Source organism: Vanessa cardui, chromosome Z (genome assembly GCF_905220365.1).
Source record: "Vanessa cardui chromosome Z, ilVanCard2.1, whole genome shotgun sequence".
Classification (NCBI taxonomy): domain Eukaryota; kingdom Metazoa; phylum Arthropoda; class Insecta; order Lepidoptera; family Nymphalidae; genus Vanessa; species Vanessa cardui.
The window spans coordinates 319348-342490 of record NC_061154.1 but is presented as its reverse complement, the minus strand read 5'-3'; the positions used below and the strand labels follow the sequence as shown (position 1 = coordinate 342490).

At 38.6% G+C, this 23143-nt stretch overlaps 1 protein-coding gene across 2 annotated transcripts in view; it reads left to right on the top strand.

Annotated features, from left to right (window-relative positions):
* The window catches only part of LOC124543397 (FK506-binding protein 2), a 31287-nt gene that overhangs the window by 6766 nt on the left and 1378 nt on the right, over window positions 1-23143 (top strand). The window contains exons 2-3 of one of the 2 annotated variants that reach the window (XM_047121612.1): window positions 21063-21151; window positions 22832-23085. In XM_047121612.1, coding sequence (XP_046977568.1) covers window positions 21063-21151; window positions 22832-23085 — 343 coding nt within the window. The remainder of the gene's footprint in view (window positions 1-21062; window positions 21152-22831; window positions 23086-23143) is intronic. The other variant, XM_047121613.1, reaches the window with a different exon arrangement.

Below are 23143 nucleotides of genomic sequence, written 5' to 3'. Positions count from 1 at the left end.
GAACATCTTTATTGAATGCATTGTCAGTAAATGAAAGCTATTAAAACGGGTGTGGCTACAACGAGTGCCGACCACGTGTGCCGGTCTATGCTTACCTGATTACTGAATGTGTCGTTTGTATTCACTTTTGTGATTACAAGAAGCGTTTGTTTCTCAATTCTTGCTTTTGTTGGAGTCAAACATAAACTACCTCTTCTTGGCGGGTCAAAAACTAGTTACCCTCAGTCTAAATGTGCTAATCATTTCATACCATGGTCGTGATATTGTATCCTCTTTATAGAATAGATTTTACAAGGACTCTACTCACAAAAATACGCTGGTTATCGGTTATACCAAAGATATATATTTTTTAATCATTAAAAAAACATATTATAAAATATATTTCAAGCAAGGTGATGTTGTGAGAAAAAATGACGCTTTCATTTGTTTTCGCGGAGACTACGAGTCAGTTTAAAATAGAGATATTGATCTGGATCACATTTAGACACAATTTACACATATGAGATATTTATAAGCCTCACATGAGACATAAATTCAAACTTCTCGTACATACAAAACAAAGCGCTTCGCACGAGTATGTGTACCTGATCTGTGTAATCTCGAATGGGAGCTTCGAATGAATGACTTTGATCCCGTTCATACGAGTACAGGAGGGCAGTTTAAAGGGTTTCACCAAACTGTGTCTAAAGTGCTGCTACATACACACTAATACACAATAGGTGATCAGAAGCCCGGGTAACATTTGTCTATATGCAAACGGGATATTTGAAAGCGATTAAGGATGAACTGTAGAATACTTGCTCCATTAGAAGTACACAAAAATTCCAAACAGTGGCAACTAATCTGCCTCATTTCGTTTCAATCAATAAATTAAAAACTAATCACACCAAAATTAATTGTGGCAAGTACGCATCTGGGTATAGATCTATTCTCTAACTAAGGCACGCCCCTCTACGCTAAACTGTTTAATGTTTAATAAAACTATACACAAATGTAATTAAATTGTATTTTTGGCAGCCTTTCCCTGTCAGTCGACTTACGCACATAAGACATGTTTTAGGACGAGCGTCACTCGGTTATTGTATGACGCCGAAAAAATAAATCAACGTGGAGGGGCGCGCCTTCGTGAGCTAAAAAATCTATAAGGATGATATGTCATAAAAGGCATGTATACATAGAGAAAAGATGCAGATAAAAAGTACATTGGTTTTAAGGCGTGCATCGCGATGGGTATTTATAAATTACAATAACGAATATGCGTTATTATCGTTATCAGGAGGTTAATCTTCTGCTTAGCAACAGACGCGTTACCCATTGTTGTGGGTCCAGGTTGCTGGTCACCTCGGCAACGATAAAGAGTGATGAAATTAATCGACATTTTGCCGAATGATTGACAATGTCGAGAGGTCGAAATCGATAAACTTTTTGTCTGTCATTGAAGTTTCCTTCGATTATTATCAATAACAAAACAGGTATCGCTTACATTGTTACAAGTGTTATCAAATATACCGGAGCGATACTTTGTTTTTAAAATAAAGTTCAATTTCAAACGTGAGTAAATATGTAATTACAACTGCTATATATGGAATTTAATATCAAAATCAATACACGTCGTTCGGCATTCACGCAGCCGTCTTATCTGCGGGCGCCACCGAAATGTGTTTCGTGCACTTGATGCACTTCAGCTCCGACGAGCCGGCGAATTGAAATTAATTTAGCGTTTTTGTTTATGGTCTAAAACTTCAGGCTCTAGCCTCTAGCAAAAAGCATACGGCGCTGCGAAGGCTGCTCTGCGAATTCAATGGCTTTGCGATTTGCTGTGAAAGATTACTAAAGTATGCTTTTTGTTAGAGGTCGTCGGAGCTGAGCATCCGCTGAGCCTGCCGCGCGCACAGGTGGGTATTGCGTTTGAAAACTGCTTGCATTCACGTTTTCTAAGAGTAATAAAGTATAAACTTATCCGGACTTTTCAACTATTTCCATTACGCTATCGAGCCGGACGCATCAGATATTTCATAACTGGACTGCACGCGGTATGAGATCGCATAAACATAAAATATATTTGAAAACATCGAATATACTAAGAATAGTAATAACCTATGGGCGTATCAGGGCTGGTTAGAAGCTGGTCTTTTATTAAATTACACTCTAATACATTATATTCGTAATGTGCAATGTTTTAGTAGAGGTCTAATATTCCAAATTCACAGGTATAAGGGAAAAGTACAGCAATACATTAAAAATAGATAATTCTATATAACGTCAGCTAAAATATGAAATACTTTATTACCACTAACAATTACCTAATCAATCAACCGTGTATGATATGGCTTGCCTTGCATCTGCTTGTGTGATCAAATGTTGCAACGGTATTTTTATACGAAAAAAAAATATTATTTTGAAAAATTGTTTCCTAGTTAATAATTGAAGATGAAAAAAAAATTAGTTACAATATAATGTAATCGAATAAATCATAACGAATTTGATATGAATGTTATAGTTCGACCACGCATGCAATACAGCACAATACTCGCTCGCACGACCCACATGTGACTTCACACGACAAACGGTTAGTTTGCGATGTTTGAGATACTATATACTAAATACTCACGGAACCTTCTACGGGCTTGCTACTTACGGATCTGAAGTCTTTGAATAACCGTTAGTAAGAGAAATGTAGAAACTTTAGACTAAAATAAGTAAATGTTATGATTAATTAAAAAAATATTTTTAGAAGAAAACAACTATTTGGCTCGGGTTTCATCACAGGACACTAATTGAGAAAAACAACATTGTAAATCTGTCTGTCTGTATTTGAAAAGAGCAACTATGCTCATTTCTTGCCATTTCTTCTCGCTGGGGGCTGCTATTCGAAACGGTGCTAGTGTTCCTATATAAGGCATTTTTGTGAAGGTGACGAAACGTTTTCAAATAAATATTAACAGTAATATTTCAGATGACATAGAGGACAATGATATGACATTTTTTGAGGGTATCTCTTTAAAATGGTAATTTAATAAGTAACTTTCTTGAAGTACTTAATCGTTTTGTTGTCGGCAATATTTTCGCGAACTAAGAGCACATGACAGATATATTTAGCGGCGCAGAGTCCACCTTGCGGTTTATTCCTCTCCAGTTGCGTTTAGTGTTGCTATCGGCGTGCGGTCAGGGCGTGCGGAATAACGTTAGCCGTCGGTCGCTCGTCGCCGTCCTGATAGACGGCGCCGCCTACAGTCGGAAGTGAATGATAACATATTGCACGAATGTATGTTCCATGTATGATTGTGGTGTACTCGTGGCCATTACTGTCTTATAAATTTCCATCTTCTAAATTTACCTTACATACTCACACATGTGAATACACTATTTAGATTTTAATTTAGTCAAATACCTCTCGGATTTCTACTTAAACCAAGCGAGCCGCATCTTAGTAGTTTCAAGTATATTTTTTCAGTCCCTATCAACTGACGCAATCCTGTTTCCGTAAAACGAATCTTATACGTACAGCGTCCTCTCGCTCGTCTCGTCTTCACTCATATGTTTGCATGTTCTGTAAATGTTTCCCGTAGCCGAGCGTAACGATAACGATAAACGTCGAGTGTCACGGAGCGTGACGAGTTCGTTTTCCTCGCATACTTTATTAAAATGTAATAAAAATGTATTTAAATAATGAAACTATAGACGGACCATAAACTTCCGAATCCTAACATAAATATCGATGTACTTCGTTTAAATCCAACTCCAGTCGATAAAACACGCTTGTACGGAAGACGTAGGAGCAGGTGATACACAGCGGCCAAACTTTATGTTCGGGGCGAGGTTTACCGCTCCTTAATATTTAATATAGAAAAAATACAACCAAGAACCGATACATCGCTAGCGCTACTTGCAAACGCAGACGTACTCGTTCGCGTTCCGTGCACTTCTATCGACGCCAGAAACGGGATCATGTATACCATCCTTCTAACATAAAAGGAATATTTATGTTGGAATAGTTTTCATTTGCGTACGTATATATTGAACATAAATTACGCACCAAACAGATTGTGCATCTCTCTCATCATCTCATTCGCAAGCATACAACAACAACAACAGCCTGTAAATTCCCACTGCTGGGCTAAAGGCCTCCTCTCCCTTTGAGGAGAAGTTTTGGAACATATTCTACCACGCTGTTCCAATGCGGGTTGGTGGAATACACATGTGGCAGAATTTCTATGAAATTTGTCACATGCAGGTTTCCTCACGATGTTTTCCTTCACCACTGAGCACGAGATGAATTATAAAGACAAATTAAGCACATGAAACAGCGGTGCTTGCCTGGGTTTGAACCCGCAATCATCGGTTAAGATGCACGCATGCTAACCACTGGGCCATCTCGACTCTATTCGCAAGCATATTGTATCAAATCTTGGAATATGCATTCGGAGACACCGTAAATCCCCCAGATTTTCTTTTTTTCTACGTATCCTATCGTAACCTCGGACGACGTCGCTTTTGTCTCAAGTGAGAGCTGACACATTATTTTTTTAAAGTTTATTAGTTAGCTCCAGGGTAATACAGGTTCATTATCTCTTTTAAAGGTGATAATATTATTAACTTACGAAGCTTATATAACCGCTTACGATACTTAAAAGCAGGCGATTACACTTGAGCTCACGTATGCCGATAGTGTTCAGTGCGACTCTATCAAAACAAAAAACTGAACAACATTTGCATAATTTTTTTGATGGAACATGTTCGCACGCGTTTTGACGCGACGTTCGCACCAAGTCTGGTTAGCAATCACGGCACTCGGCTATAAGTTCCCCTAACGAACGACTTTGATCACAACGGCGTGTGGTGCCACCGCAACGTGTTGATTCAGCCGTAATTGCCGGCACACAGTCGCGTAAACATTCTTACGTATTGGCAGCCTGGGAGGCTTCGTATACTAGTTACGACGAGGATTGTCGCGTAACGCGGATTACTTTATTATTAAGTTCATTCTGAATATTTTTAAATGTTGTTGATTGTATTCGTAATAAAATTGTAATAGTTACAAACATTTAGATACTGAAACACTCCTTCAAATGTCTTAGTATAATCAGATGCTCGGCTCACGAGTCATTCTCAATGAACCCCTGCACTGACTGATGTTTCCAATCTTTATTTATTCGAGACATATTTCGAAGCTATCCCGGCATAAAAACCGACGAGTAAATGTACGGTAAAGGCGCGTCGGTTAAAGTGTATTTACTAATAACGTCGGTGATTGAAGCTGCACGATCTTTGGCACGCCGCGCTTCAGAACTGCGTGAAACAGTCGTAAAACGGCTCGCACTGAACCTCTGCGATACTCCCTCCCGTAAAGACGTACCGGCGACTTGCGACTCCGCCCGCGCCCGGAGCCCGCGCTGGATGAGCCTCGACAGCTAATTGTAAAATATTCTGAGGAATGAGACTTTCTATTTCGCTCACGGCATTTTAGATTAAATAACATAATTAAAGGATACTGTAATTTCTTATAGCACAAATGAACCCTGTTACGTAAATTGCGTGGTTTAAGGAGCAAAAGTTTGAGGCAGCTAATACATCTCTTATTGTTCTCCATATGGAGAAGGAATGTAGGAGGATATATAAATATTATGACTGTATAAATTATTTTTAAATGCATTAAATTTGTTCGACACACGCATAGACACATATCACGCTTATATCAATACGAAACATTCATAGTTGACGTGTACAGTGCCGGTACGACGGCACTACACGTCATATAATCGTGCCAAAGGTGAGATCAATTCAACTTTTTTAACATTTGTGAATATTAGTTAGATTATAAAAGGCATTGGTATTTTATTTTTTTTTTCGTTTGGTTTCGTTTCATCCGTTCACTTCGACAAGGCGACCACTATGTATATATTTTATGAAATTGTTAATCCACGCGAATTTAGATACGTAAACTTTCGCAGTAAGTTTTAAAAGCTCGTGGAAGGCAGCGCTTCCAGCGGCCGTACGTACCGCCGTGGCGCGGCTGGCGCACGGTAACGATGCGGTCGCCCCCTCCCCGCTGAATTATTAACGCGTGCCATCCAAGAAGTTGAATCGACAGAATTAAAACTTAGCGAGCTCTTTCATATTTCACCTACTTACGTTGTTTTCCCTCTGTTCAACCCATTTAGGAGCCATCCAATTAATGCGGCCCTCGAAAGTTACTGTGGCGTGTTTAAGAAAATTCATATTTTTATATACATACTTTATTACGGCTCGGACGATGGATGCATCAGCTTTTCGATTGCAATCGTGAATTACATTAAAAAAATTCATCCCAATGGGGTTGTACGGGGGAAATTGCACTTCGACAAGCCGCCGAGCGTACGCGTATCGCGTATCGCGTAATGTTTTATGTTCCGATATTAAATGCAAAGAGGTATCGTGCCTCACATTACTCAATCCTCTCGGCTCGCCATTAATCTCCAAGACCATCACGGAAGTAGGCTGGCCGGGATGCTCGGTGCATCTTCGATGGAACGAATAAAACGGACGAACTATTTTTCCAATTAACTTTATATTCGTTTCGAAAGCGAACCTCTCGTATGTGCCATCACGGTGGACCGTGAATTGTCAGCGGACACATGTGCTCCGCTCTACCCTCCTTGAATAATACACGAACGGTGTACTGGCTCGAGATCTTCGCACGTTTTATTGCGGACGATTGGCTGCGGAATTTCGTTAGGTTTCGCTACGGCGCTCTTTTTAAAAATAAATTACGCAAATGTACGCGCGGAGTGTATGCAAGTCGAGAAAAAAGATTTAATATTAGTAAAAGTGAGGGTTTTCACAAATGTCATTCGTTTAGCCTATCCGAGTCGCCTGGCGACGTGCTCCGGCGTTGTGAGCTCAGCAGCGTCAATAATTGAGAGCACTTTCGCGCGCGGCGCCGCTCGCAGCGCTCTCGGCGACACCGCGCCGTGTACCGTGTAATGCGTTCCGTCGCGAGTATAATGCGCCTCGCCACCACCACAATACGCCAGCCACGTTAATAATTTCCTTATAATCACAATTTGCAAAACCTGTTATTGCATGCACTATAATTTCCACTGATCTAAATAAGACGTAAGTTAAAGACGAGAAGAGTATGGCAAACGAATCGTGCTGTAAAACAATAATCTGAATTAGTTCAAAAACACAAAATCTGTTAAAAATAATAACTTGTATTGGAAACACAACCACATCGAAACTAGTAGAAATACAAAAACCACCGCGAAGGAGTCGCCGTAGAAATGTTCGTATAGCGGCGCGATGCGACTCGCGGATGCGACAAGCCCGAGCCGGTTCCGCGTCTTAGCGCTGAAACATTCATATTTTTAACGACTAAATGTCTCGGAGAGGTGAAGGCGCGCATTTTTTCAGGCCACACGTTTCCCTACAAAGTTAACATAAGCCGCACTTGACAAATGCGACGAGGAATGCTTATTTTGTATACTGTTTGTTTTTATTTTACAAAAAATATCCTCGCGTGTACGATATACTGAGACATATGGTTATAGCTTAAGCCGCGGAACGATTATTTACATCTCTCGGCTTGCCGAACTGTTTTGTGTCACGCTGCTCTATGACGAGGCATTTGCGTTTTAATCGAGCGTAAACTCTTACGGTGCCCTAATACTTCAAGTTCGACCCAGCAACGAGACGTGCTTTGCTAATGGATTATGTAGCTTACGAAACTATTTCAATTTACAAAACAGGTATTGCTTATGTTCTCATTGTTCAACTTGCTAAAACCTTTGTCTCCTTCTTACTGGACTGTCATATATATTTAAAAAGAGGCGAAGTAAATGAGTATCCTATCGGTGACATCTACGAGTCGATGTTTCCGCCAATCAACTCAGCTTCCGACACTGTATCTGTCCACGGTCCATGCTCCACTTTTACTTTATGATGATCTTTAACACTTTTAAATATGTATGGTCTGATTCTCAGCTATCTAGCAGCCGCATTATACCTCAGACGCCGGTCGACTATAAAACGTTTTAAAACGACCTATATTGTATAAACTTTATTGTTTATATTTCACGTACATTATGTAGGTTATTTATTTTATATATTCTTTTATACTCGCGGTGTACATGTATGCATTCAGCTCAATTACCCTTCTAATGATGACAACTAAGCGGCAACCTTCGGATGCCAAGGCCTGATGTTGCGGCATATTTATGGAAACTTCAATGAAGGATATTATAAAAAATGTGTTTTTAAATCATAACGATTTTGTCGAAGTAATCAGCTAAAAAAAGAGCGCGCAACCTCATCCTCCTCGGCTGATTGATCGCACACCCTTCTGTCCAATAAATATTAAATTTGTTCGGGCAATTTGTCTGTCTCACTTAGTTGCGAGCAAATGATGTATTAATACAGAAGATGCATCGTTCTTCGTTCTTCGAGATGTGCACGGCGGACGTGACGACTGCTTCGAGAGAATTGCGACCGCAAACAGGGCTAGGTGTGTTTGAAATAGAAATTGCAACTGATATATAATAGAATATTTCATGAGATCCGCAACTAAACGTACTCCGCTAATGGAGTTGCTGCCTTAAGAGGTTATTATATGTGGCTCGGCGGTTGCTCGGTTTTAAACATTTTCGTTTCAATAAACATTTGAAAAAATGTTGTACACAAATTTATAGAATAAAATAAAACTGCCAATTTTATTAATTAATAACTATTTTATTAATTAATAAAATTGGTAGTTTTATTTCTGTTTAGGAAAGTGTGAACTTTTGGCCTTCCCTCAGAAAAGCCTTTCTAATCGCACGATTGACACAGAGGATTATCAGACATGTAACTCATAACTGAAGACTCAAACTCCTGGCCAGTTAAAAGCAAATCTAACGGCGGGCGATTCGTGTGTACGTGTATGAATGAATCCAAGTTTGACTTGAAGTAGAAGAAATTGTAAGGCAAACGGTTTTATTGCATTTTCAATAAGCTGAAGATGAAATTGTTGCAAGGACAAAAGGTTTAAAAGTGCTTGTCTATAAAATTGTGGAAGCTATTTTCCTCTTGGTCAGTGCGTGCCTGCACGTGTAGGTATGTAAGCCGGAGGACGTCTACAAAGCTTATTGGGATCTTTGAAAGTCTTTTGTGAATCCCGCTCGTAATCCTGTTAGTGGCGGAGAGCGGTTAGCAAACGATAAAGTTACTCTCGTCTTGCGAGCCTCGGAACGAACGTTGACAGTCGCTTTTTAAAACACCGCTGACTATAAGCTGTCTCCGAAGCGTTCTCAATACAGCTCATTAATGGTATTAATTTATGCGTAGATTGTAGTATTCGCAGCGAATACGAGTCTAAGCTTGTTTCACATTCCCCATTCACGAATGTGTGCCATATATTAAATGCGTAATAGATGAGGGGTAAGGGCCGAGGGGTGAGGACAAGGAATATTTTTAACCCGGTCGAAAAGTAGAGTGCATAGTTGTGTTTGGTAATATCCGATAGTTAATCTAATTAGGTAATAATGGACGACCGTATAATTAAATAAGGCTTCAATACACGTACACGGAACGAAACAAAGCAAGCGTGTTTTGTATAAAATCGAATCGAGAGTACACAAGTGACTTTATTAATTCGGTGCAGCTTTAAATAAAACATACGACCACCTTTTAGTTACAAGGACATTAAGCAAATTTAATCATTAATTTGTTTTTACAAAAACATTCAATGAAACTTAGTTTATTGGAATCACCCAAGTTTATAAATAATATTTGATAGCGCTCACAGCGACCACAATAGTTTGATTACTGAAACAATTGGCTTTGTTTAAATATAAAAAAAATATTAGTATGAGTAATTTATTTTTCTTTAAAACAATACGCAGGATTTCAATTCATCGTACTTGTGCCATTCGACAATATTTTGAACATTACTGTCGTCCGTTGAAACAATAATACAAAATAAAGAGCCGGGGCAGTGTCCCAAGATTCGATCAGAAATTGATTTCGGTTTTGATGAAGTCCCGTTTATTTTGCGGTTACTTGCGGGCGGCGGGGCGGGGGCGGGCTGCGACACATAATGTCACATCAGAATGCAACGCGCTCTGCACATTTTTGTGTGAATTTTCATTCGTAACTTAAAGTTCAAAAGCTAAAATAAGACAAACAAACAACGCGCATATTATTTACTTACGGCGGTCGTTGTATAAGGGGAGGCCGATTTCTATTATTTGCCAACTCGTCATTACGAGTAATTGCATATTCACTGTTGCAGCGTATTATTTATTCAACTCAAAGAGTTAATAAAAATGGTTCCAGACTAAACCATAAAGAATTCGTCGAAATGAAATCTCATAAGGAGTTGTGGACTTATCGAGGTTAATAAATTAAATCCTAGACAAAACATTTCATTCTCTTATTAATGTGATTTCGAAAGAAGTTCATAAATTTCGTTTAAAAGAATTCATAAAGAGAACGCCTCGAGGGTTCAAAAGAGAGCAACTTGACTTTTTTAAGTATTAACCCTAACACTACTGAACAAATTCTGTAAAGAAAGCCGCTTCAACTGAAGCACAGACACGCCCATACCGCCGTACCGCCACTACTGTCTGGTAAAAAGTTATCTTAAACGTAAGCTATTTTATTACTCGTTTGAATTCCTATACACGCAAATAATTCGCCAACGATTAAACAGAAAATCAAATCTCAAGCACCTAACACTAAATGAAATTATATTTTAATTGTTTCCGGTTTTTGTATCATTTATCATATGTATTTTATGCCATTATGTAACATTTGTAACTCAATATATAAATAATGTATGCAGGCCCTTATGTTATATTGTGGCGGAACATTGTTGGATACAATCGTCATCGTGAAGACTGACTCAAATAAATATTGTAGGAAAAAGTTAAAACCCCAAGCTTTTGATTGTAGTACATTAAATTAAAAGATTGAATCGGCTGGCACGAAACGACTGTCGTTTATTTCGACAGTCGCTAGATTTATTTCTCGTACGGCCTGATGCGGACAAAAGCAAGACAACACTTTGCTCGATTATAATCCTAAAACGTCGCGGTACATACGTCGAGTCTCAAAACTGGAAAAATTGTTACCCGATGTCTCATAACGTTACAAAAAGGAGTGTTGCCGGCTATAAATATTAAATTTGGCGTAGTCTCAGTTCGAAGCATCTGGTTCCTACACTAACCGTGATGTTAAAAATTCATCGCTGTGTTATCGCGCCGGCTATTGTGGCTCTTATACGTGTTCGTTACTAAACTCGCTCCTTAAAATGACACGACATGGCTACTTTGATGATAGCTTTTACAATTCAACTAAAGAAAGGTAAATACTTATGTTCATGGTAAAAATAATCGTCATTGTGATACATGCGCTTTGCATTTAATATTTATAAATAAACGTATGAGTACAGAACACTTTCCACATATGAGAGGATTTAAAAAATAAAAATTATCTAAATCATTAGCCGAGTGGTTTGTGTTCGGTGGTTAGGCGTACATTTGATATTTTCAGAGACTCGTTACATATGAGGATACCCCCGGTCTCAATACAAACCGATCATCGGGTAAGGAACTTAGGTGTCATACTTTGTGATCATATATTAATAGCTTATTATTATATTTATTACAGTTGTAATAAAATTCCCCATAATACACGACAATGGTATGTTATTTATAATATGAATATAACCTCGTAATGAAGATATCGCGGCGGCCTGCGGAGTCGTGCGACATTGTTTATTCCGTACGTAAGCACTGCATATGTAATTCATAAATTTCGGGAAATGATTCTCGCACAGTATTCGTTCGGAGTCGTCCCACTCCCGACTAAATATTTCACATTCGCCTCCGCCGCGGACTCCCCAAGACTTATTCTGATTTTTATATAAACTATACCGCTATGTGTACTATGTAAGCTGTTTTAACAGCGTAAATAGTCAGTTTGAGTTACCTAAGCACACCTGACACAGTTTACCAAAACTTGCGAGTTCGATATTTTACGTAATTTTGATACACTTTTTAGCAGAGTTGAGTTTATCCTCTCTCTAACTTCTTGGTTGTTGCGGCGTGTGTCAGTTAATGTTCCAACAGGTTGTCTCCCAACATCTCTTAATTGAGACTAACAAAGAGGCTATTTATCGTACTGTAAGTAGACGCCATCGCTCATTTTATATTAATCAGGAATAAAAGGAACCTCTATTTGATACTAAATAGTTCACCTAACTTGTCGATGCAGAAACTGTTTAAAAAATAATGCATATTGTTACTATATCTGACGAAACTGCATCATGTTCTGCTCCGATAGGAGTAATTAGTATTATTTATATCACGTTATTAACTTGATGTATCCTTTACGCTACTGGGCAGTGTTTGTTGTAAGCTGCGATGCGACTTACTATGGGGCTCGAGAATGGAATCACTGGCCTTATTATTCCGCGCATCAACTGCAACTTAAATTGAAACTGACAGCGATAGAGTTGCGGATAATAGAAACTTCATCGTCGAAGTGGTTTCGATAATAAAAGAAACGTTCGGAATTAATAACAAGAGCTCGCTCCGATGAAAGTATTATGTTTAAAATTGAGCAAAGTTTATATTTTGAGATGTGTCGAAGACTGTCTGATATATTATTAAGTATCACGCGAGTGTGGGGGTGTGAAAAATTCAACGCCAGCAACCGCGCGGGCGCCGGCTCACCCCGCCGCTCGCCCGCCCGCTCGCCTCTCTGCGAAACGTGATGCAACTTGTTCGAAATAAATACAATTATTTATTTGCACTTTCCATTTGATGCCTCAATTTCATAGCGGCTTTTCGACTTCGTTTGTTTGAATAAAAACCTAGAAGTCGTGAACCGAGCAATATTAAGTGAAAACTAAGTGATAGTTAATACGTTGCTCCTATTACGAATTTACTTACCTTTTAATGAAACTGATCGAATTTTTGTGAAGGAATTCAAATTTCAAACTTAAATAACGCTAAATCAATAATTGCTTAACTTATTAATAACGGATCAAATAATTCGATTACTAAATATTTATGTCAGTATCAAACCGCCCCTCGTCGCCATTACCGCGGCGACATTGTTATCGAAGCGCCACCAGCAGGATACTGCTTTTCATTTGATTATAGTTCAATAATTCAGCAGCTCGTGAACGGCTCCGCGAACGTCGCAGACGGAGACGAGGCCGAGTGTGTCCCGAGAACACACTTGCATAATGTTATCAGAGTGAATTAATAACCGAAATTAGAATGAGGAACACACAAAAGCCTATTAATGTATTAATTATGTTAATAATACAAAAATGAAATGTGTAGAATCTGCTGTTTCGTAGACTAAACGAACAATGAACGATGACAGTGACGGTACTCGTGACGCCGATCGATGACTGCTCATCGCCGGGTGGCGGCCGACACACCGCCGGACGGCCGACCGACCCTACCACTTTCACCGTTCATGGTATTCGCTTAGAAATTGAATGTTTCATTAAACAAGTTTTCTGCGACGCGAATTAATAAGCGCTTCTGGACATTTATGCGAGAACACGAATAATTTGTGGATCCCATTTCCGATGGATGTCGAATGCGCGCGAATAGCTAAATGCACCGGCGCGCGGCGTCGAATGTTCGCTCTTTAATTTAATTAAATTTGCTCCTCGGCACTGTGTACTCAAGCGCCATATCCTATACGCTGGTTATTCATATCTGAAATTACGGCCTTTAAATTAATAATACACTATTTGGTTTAACCTAAAATTGCTTTATAATTGTCTAAATATTTTAGATTTAGATTTCAAGTATTTTCGATATAGTACTTTAAAACTCAGTAATGGTAACTCAACCCGTAGTTTCCGTTTGTTTGAAATTAAAATGACTGATAGTTTGATGAGTTTGAAAACACACCAACAGTTCGCATGTGTAGCGGTTTTCATTCAGAAGTAAAACTTTAAAATTAAAACTCTTCATAGCACTCGGTCAAGCCGCCCGCTTCCTCCGTTGCGCTCTTATGTTGAGGAACTTCCCTAAAGAGTTAGAATACTAGTGAACGGGAGCAACGCAGCGCACTCGGCCCACTCTCTGATAGTCATACACAAATTCAAATCCCATTGAAATCAGAAGCTGGAGGCTCTCAGGAGCTCTAAGTTATTAAAACCAGTAGTAACGCGCTGTAAACTCGCAGCTGGAACTACTTGCTAGCAATTACTGAATTACTCTTTCCATTTAATTACAACATCTCTCTTCAGCTGGAATGTAAAGTCAGATCTTCAATACGAGTGTTACCTCTCTAGTAAAAATATTGTGTACTGGTTAAGGACCCCGATTTCGCCTTGTACAATTATTAACTTAGTTTGATTTAGCTAAACTTGCTTCTCTGGTTCTGTGCGCAAGGGCGCAAGGGAAATATCATCTTAGTTTCCAAGGTTGGTGGCGTATTGGCGATGAAAGAAATGGTTAATATTTCTTACAGCGCCATTGTCTGTGGGTGGTGTAGTAACCATTTACGATCAGGTGGCCCATATGCTCGCCCGCCAATCTATAGCAGTTTTTTTTAAATACTAACTTTATGTATCCGCGTCCGCAGGTCGGAGTTAATACCTGTTGACTTCCAAGCAGGATATATTAATTTAAATAATTGTATATAATTAACATGACTTTGTATTTTTTAAATGTTAAAAAAGAGTACTACTGAGTTTCTTGCCGGTTCTTCTCGGTAGAATCTACTTTCCAAACCGGTGGTAGCTTCACTTAATTGTAAAATGACGATTCAAAAGTGCTTGTAAAACCCTACTTGAATAAAGTTTATTTTGATTTTGATTTTTTTTTTTTTGGAGTGAAGGCTAGATAACATTTTCCATGCCGTTTCGTCTCTGTCAATAACATAATGTATGAGATTAAAATTTCGAGGAATATTTAATGCAGCGACAGATCTTCGGCGTAACAATCATACCCAAACGCATATGTCGTCATACTTTGGACTCCGTCGGCGGTGGAGACGAAATGTGTCGCTTCGGAACAAGAGTTTCTATTATAGGCTTATACTGGCTCGTACGTTAAGCGTCTACGTCGGTTCAATGCATGTGTTTCACAATACATACAGGCGAAGACGGCTTTTTTATATATTTCCTAGAAATATCTAACCGAACGAAGTTTAATTTCGAGGATATTCGTCGAAAATTAATATATATCTATTAAGTTTTATAACTTCATTAGTAGTCTCTCGCGTTTTAGGGTGTTGGTTTCCATGTATTAGGTTAAAAAGTAGACAATGTCTTTTCTTGGATTTCAAATTTGCTTCATACCAAATTTCATCAAATTCGGTTCAGTTTGTCGATAGACAGACAGACAGAGTTACTTTCACATTTATAATACGTTTATAGATTTTCGACGAATATCCTATTTATCAGTATAAAAGCTGAGTTCAATCTAATACGGCGTTGTTTTATTTGAATAGACGTCAACTTAATCATGAAAATAATTTTTATTACATACCAATGCACATTCCTCGTCAACTTCTAATACCAATCAAATAAACGTAATAATTTCAAAAAATGTAATGGCTTGACTGATGTTCTGTTCTTTCTCTAGAGCGTCTGCTTATATATATATAACCTTGTTAAGCTTAAAATACTATCTCTTTATAATTTTTTATATGATTCAAAAATCTAAATTACGACTCCATTCAAATAGGCTCTCACGGGCACTAGTGAATCGCAAGATTATATAAATGTATAGACTACCACCGCGGTTCGAAATTTATATTTTAGGGAGAAGATTTCTTGTATTACGTAGTCTCAACTTGAGTTTGCCCAAGTAGTTCAGTATTTGCATCGTACATTTGTTTATACGTTAACCTTAAACATGCAGATACGGAGATACGGTCGGCCAGTCCGGCTGCCTTCGCGGTTATGACTACAAGACAGCGATCTGTCACGTACGTTCCTAATAGATTGATAAAATATTAACGGCAATGTTATTCAATCCGTTTCTAGTTAAAATCTAGAGTGAGGAAATATTGCCCGGCCGTTTATCGCGTAGAGAGCTCTAACAATAGTTTCACCTCTCTCGCGTGACGTCTCACTTTCGATTCGCGAACTTTCTTGACCTCACTTTCACAGTGTCCTGTGGTGCTGTACGTCTATTAAGAATAAGAATCTTTTGTTTACACAACATATATAGCTCCGACTATACGATAGATATTATATTTTAAACACACCTTATAATCTTCACGTGTTACATACGTGCTGTATATGTACGATATATACATTATAATGATTATCGTGTTCTGTATCCTGTCAATAGAATATTTTAATTAACTTACAGCAACACTTTACACTGCGGCCTCGCTGATTCAATACTCGCACATATAATATATTACGGACTCTATTAGTAGGTATATAACATAAATATGAAATGATGTTAAATACAGGAATATTTTATTATATAAACAAAAAGAGGAATACGAAAATATTTCAGTGAAATGTTTTGTATTGTGACATTCGCTATGTCTAAATGAGCATACTTGTCTCGATTGGGAAGAAAATTTTATTGGAAATAAATGATGGTCCGTCGGCTGCGGTAACCGACAATGCAATTAAAACATGCTTGCAGAATAACTCTCTAATCCGTTCGGTTCGACAATTATGCACGGGCGGTTCGATCATTTTCGACGGTGGAAATGTTTAGTATTTATCGATTGCGATAGCGATAACAACTGTAATTTCATTCATACATACAAACCCGCCGCCGATTGCTTTAGTGCGGTTAACTGGACAACTAATACGGTTTGGCGCCGCATCTACTTTAGTTTAATCTAACATAAGTGTGTTATCCAACGTGGAAGATTTATCTCCGCGCACCTCGCTGCGGTGTCGCTCGCCGCTTTATTAATGCTAAAAAATGTATGTTGCACTCTTCTAAAGGAACACTTGATTCTTGATTCGTGCGCTAATGTATATTATTGAATAAATAACGGCCGCCGCCGCTCGCTCCCGCTCTCCTCGGGCCGGGCTCCGCTGGGCTCCTCTCGCGCCGCGCGACGCTTCGTCCCTCGGGGCGACTGTGATGACTTTTAACACGTTTCAAATTCACAATCTATATTTTCTACAATTATTCTTTTGCATCGTCTTCGCAATTTATCGTTAAAATCAAACAACGGGCGTAATAAGGACCAAACAGACATTTCTTTAAATGTTACTTGTTTTATACTTATGAAATTTTCCTATAATGGGTTATAGGTAGTTGTAGTTGGATCGAAAAATGACTCACTTGAAGTTACGTACGCTGGTGAGAGACCGCAGATGGTCTGTGACTTGATCATTATTGCACCCCGCGCGCCCTCAGTTAAGACAAAGATACGTCTGGCGCCTCGCGGGCTTACACCTACCATCGGCGTAATTAAATCTAATGACACGATCTTAACAAAATTTCCGGTGAAAATAATTCATCTAAAAGAGTATTTTGCCTTTAGTTTTCGCTTTTTAGAAACGGATATCATGTCTGACCCTTTGTGTTCATCAATTAACGAAATTAAATGATATTACCTAAAGCTTCAAAGCAGGACTTACGAGAACTAGCTTTCACATTCATAATATTAATTAAGGATGCGTCGCACGCTACGTGTCGCAATCGCTGCTTCTCGCTGAGCCGCGCCTTTTCTCTCGCGGTGATTAAACAAAAGCAACTGCGTGAATATTTACACGGCGAATGGGTGATGCAACGAAATTTAATGTCACGAGTTTAAACATTGCAAGAGTCGTTACACGTCGTCGTGTGCGCGGCGCACGTAACACGAGGATATTATGCGGATACTCCGCGGGCAGGAGAGAAAGTTGATAGGTCACTAATTCTACGAACACGTCGCCGAGTGACGATGCACACGCCCGTACCAGGAAGCGACTCACGGTACCTAAGTATTTGACGCGGCCGAAACTCTCGCTCCTCCAAGAGATTGTTGACCAAAATAATTATTTATGAATATTTATATCCCAAATTATATCAGAACGTAAATAATTTCGAAAATAAATTGCGCATGTCGCGCATTTCTTTAAGCATAATGATGATATTATTCTTAATTACTAGTTTATTTCTATTTTCCAAGGTTTAATTAAAAGTAACCACCTTACATTTAATTGATCGTTCAATGTAAATATGAACTAGTAAAGTGTACAAAATGTAGCAAGTTTTAGTGGTTCTTGTTATGGTCTGGTTTGTTTTTGTTCTGTACTTGTTTCTTCGTACTTGAACTTTACTGAATATAATTTATGCGGCGACTTTCAAAATAATAACAAGATCTCGCAAATAAGTCACTGAAATGTCATTTCCGCAAGGCTCTCCGCTCACTGAAGTTTACGTCGGCTCTCACGACACCCACTGGTCGGCTCATCGCATGTACTAAAACTGTTCATAAAAGATTTCATCTTTTCAATTAATCGCGGGATATCGGAATCGATACTGTAATATTATATAATATCAATACATGATATTATTCCGTCGAGGCCCGCGCCTGCATCACGCATGCATCATTAACGATATATCGAGCAGTATACAGAACGTATTACATGATCTCATTCAGAGAAATTAAAATATGCTATCGAACATCGAAGATATCGAAGTCAAGGGAGGGTTTACTGGATATTTTTTTGTAAATCTCGACCTCGACCGTCATTTAGCCTTTCATAATCACATTTCTGTTTTCTAGTAATTATCTGTCTCCCGATACAATATTGCGAAACGTGACGTTGTGATATAAGGATTACAATATTTGTAAGAACTACGACTTCGTTTAGCGGCTCAGACTTTTCCAGGCGAGGACATGTAAGCACTCGCGTATAACTTTAATTAGACGGTAATTCGGCTACTATGCAAAATAGAACGCGGAGGGTTTAATTAAGTCTGGTACAATGCCTGAACGGCGTTTCGAGATTCATACAATAAACACAGTTATTATCTGTAATAACCTCTCAGGATCTGCCGCTGTCGGAGTGATTGCGTTTAACAATTATTATTATGAAACTAATATACAATTAGAGGACGTTTTCATTTTCATAAGAACAATAACTGTCGGATTTCTATCGCAACTGTCTACAGTTTGTATACAGCTACTGTGTAGTCAGTCTCGTGGCCGCGTACGCTTCTGCAGGCCCCGATATCTCAAATCACAGCTAGAAATTTAGTAAAAAGATATTTTCCTTAAAAAAAAACCAAAAGCAACTTGACAACTTTGGAAGTTGATAGAACCTCACACGTCTTGAAAGATACGTTGCTAAGAAATATCACGACCTCTGCCAAAAAAGTAAACGGATACGTAACGAATCCATTATTATTACTTAATGATTCCAAAGCTATTTACTAACTTTAATACCTGGTTATATGAATGGGAAAGTTAGTTAGTTAGTCACGCCTTTACGTTTCAACGGATCTTCGTACGATTTAGACAGTTTTGAACACGGTTCATTTGTCGCAGTTTGAAACAAGAACACGAACTTACGTATTTTAACGGCAACAACTAGGACGTTAAACAGATACGATTGAAAAGATTTTCAATTTTAAACGGGCAAAGACCACAGACCGGTATTTGCCGGTAAAAATTTAATGCGAAAGTCCCACAGCTGAACAAATGTGTCCAGTCGGTACGTATTGGAACGGGTAATCTTCTGACCACCCCGCCTTCCTTAAGTTTAATTAAGTAAATTGGCGCGTGCTAATTTTAACGACCGTGTAAAAACACCCGACGCCTTATTCGCAGCACATTTCCCAAGAATGCTTCTGAATTTATTTATGGTGCGTTAGCAAATCAGTTATGAATGCGATAAGCCGTAATGGCCGCTGCAAACTACTTGCAAACAAAAGCCTATGTAATAGCGTTATTCCGAGCCGATTTATCTGATGTTCAGGCACATCGCCCAAATATATGGACAATATGCGCTAAAATAATATAAATAGTGCCAGTGGCTCATAGCATTAATGCAAGTGTGTTAATTTGTCTGTTCATTCTATTAAGTAGCAACTTCGTCTTACTTTTCAGTACGTTGAATACTAGTGACGATATTAACGATAAGACAAACTACATTCAGTCAGTCTAAATGCTCTGTTTCAGTTCGAAATATGCATAAAATATTGTCTATTTATATTTTGATTTCACTTCCTCCACCGGATTTTCTAAAAGAACACAACCGCCAGCTAAACCGACGCTCCAAAAATCTATTTCTCTAAAAATGAGGAGGCATCACTTATGACCAGTGCCCAATCAAAGTTGAACAAAGGCAACAATTTCGCTGCCAAAAATCTAAATAATATGAACGTAGCTACGGAGCCGGATATGTGGATCTAAAATTCGGAGTCTTTTTATTTTAATGTTAGTTATGCCAACGGGATTGCGTGTGGCGATAGGAAACACGGCTCCAATCTTCATTCAGGTTCACATTTTTGTTTTAATGCACAGAATATTTTATGCATCAATACTCCATTGCCATTGCCATAGGCCATCGTTGTTATAAATATCCATGAAAGTTACTTTCCATCAGTAGAGCATCTTGGTCGTTTCCCACCTACGACGAAAAAATTGAGGGTTTTTCGTCCTAATTACAAGAAAAAAAAATATTTACAATAGGTAAGTGGACTGGCAATAAGGCCCCCTGATGATAATAAATAATGTTGCTAGTTCAAAATTATTTCAATTCTAATTAATTGTCAAGTACATTGAGTATCACTTATTTTCGCATATTCTGTTGAGTTAAGTTAAAAAAATATATTGTGTCGTCCCTCGTGCTCCTTTTCTGCCATTTCTATAATAGAAAGTTTGGATTATATCATTATATTGAGGTATTTTATTTTATTATCTTTGGTAATGCTCACAACATTATTCTAACAATGTTCACTTCTTCTAGGTTAGCGACGAATATGAAACGTGAACAAGTCGTAATACTTTAGTCGATTAATTACTTTATAAATTGCTATAATAATATAATCTAGACGTGTATATACAAGTTACAAGGTTCTCGATTCCTTTCCGCAGTCTTATAAATACAAAGTGCAATTGTAAGTCAATTTAAAAGGACGTTCTTGTTTCAGCTACGACCGCGACCAGCCCTTCACTTTCCAGATCGGAGTCGGCCAAGTCATCAAGGGCTGGGACCAAGGTCTTCTCGACATGTGCGTCGGTGAGTTTATTTGCTTTATTTACTGTTTACGTGTGAGTAATAAAGATAAACAAAATTATCAATACCTTTACAGTAAGAAAGAAAGCGTCGAGATCGGAACGCGCATTTTTGCTTTTAGCAAACCACATAAATTGGTACGAAAGCATTTTTGTTTGGAAAACTGTAATTGTTGCCGAATGTGAAGTTAATAAAGCGATCGGCGATGGCTGCCGCGAGGGTCATTTGCGTAATATTTACCGCTTTGCCGCGTCATTTCGTGTAACAACGGTAATGAGATCGCCGTTCATCTCTGTAATAACTCCTGTTTCCTAGTTGGAATACACAATGTACTGTTTAAATGGAAGAGTAATTTGCTGGTAATAATGTATGCTAGGGTTAATAATCTCGGAATATCTCATATGATTAAAGTAATATTGAAAGGACCCGTACACGGTCGGCCCAATGCAATTAGCCAAAATATATGTTTTTATTAATTCGTTTGTCACATTAAATCTGGCTGTAAGTCTCACGCCCCGGACTAAGAATTTGTTCATGCATGTTGAATTTAACTAGCTCGAAGCTACACCGAAGCTCATTGTGAGAAGTTTCGTAAGCATCGTTGTGTACAGAAGTGAGAGGGAATCATGAAAACAGCAAAACTAAACTTGTTGCTCCCGGAATCTGCTGTGTTAACTAGTGGTTGAACTACGTGGCCGCCGTGACAAGTTATAATTACTGGCGACAACACCCGGCGGTGTCTAATACATGATCGCACTGCACTCGTTGTTTTAGAGTGTTCATACACTAATTGATGTAGAATAATTATATATAATTAATAATAATTGAAAATTACACTAATAATAATCCTTTAACATAAGCTCCCCATACTTTACTCCTTACTAAAAGCAAAGACCGAAAAAAATTAGCTCGTAGGTACAATGTCTCCGTTTGCAGCTTTGTAAATACATATTGATTTAAAAAAATCGTCACAAACCAAGCCGTCTTTCCATCTAACCCGTTTGTAAACTTTGGTACATTGGTTCACATGCAATTAAGGCATATATATTTTTTAAATAGTTCATAAGCGGACTTTCTTGCTGGGCTTGAGCCAAAGGGTCAAGTGCAACGCAATAAAGTTTGAAGCTAGATAGAAAACATTCAAACCGCCAGCCAATAAAATTCTGAAACCAACTTACATATGCACTTTAAGCCTTAAAATTTGTATATTTTTTCAAGCTAATCTTTAAACACATATGCTTACAAGTTTTTCTAGGAAATAAATCATATTCAAACAAAGTCATCCTATATAAAGACCTTTAAAAATATTCAATTAAAAAGAAAATTAATGCCGAGTCAGTATGCAGTAAATAAGGAAAAAACGTAGAATTATGATTTCTTTAAGCGAATATAACTATTCATGAAGAGTCATCAGGCCAGCCGTCGCGTCCGTTGTGGGCCAGAGCGAACGGAATTTAAAATGGTTTTAAATTGTCGATGAATCGAACGCTTGATTGTTGAGGATAACATGATATTATTGGATTTTAAATATTTAAACTAACGCACGTAACGCGCACACGTACACTCGCGACCTGCAGGTATTGCTTAGCTGGTGGTAACGGGCGCGATTGTAAATGAGCGACGGTCGTGTCGTCGTCATTCGTGTCATTTGTTCCTTGAGGTAACAGTGCTTCCGTGTTTCAGGCGAGAAGCGTAAACTCACGATCCCATCGTCCCTCGGCTACGGAGAACGTGGGGCCGGCAACGTGATCCCTCCCCATGCCACCCTCCACTTCGACGTGGAGCTGATCAACATCGGTGACTCTCCCCCGACCACCAACGTGTTCAAAGAAATCGACTCCGACAAGGACAACATGCTGTCCAGAGAGGAAGTGAGTATTGACTTAGCGTTCCGAGCGATGGATTCAGATGGCGATAACGAGCTGTCGCGAGAGGAGGTCAGTCACTGATGGTTTTATGGTGAAGGGTAGTCCCGCGAACCCCCGGACGCGTTAG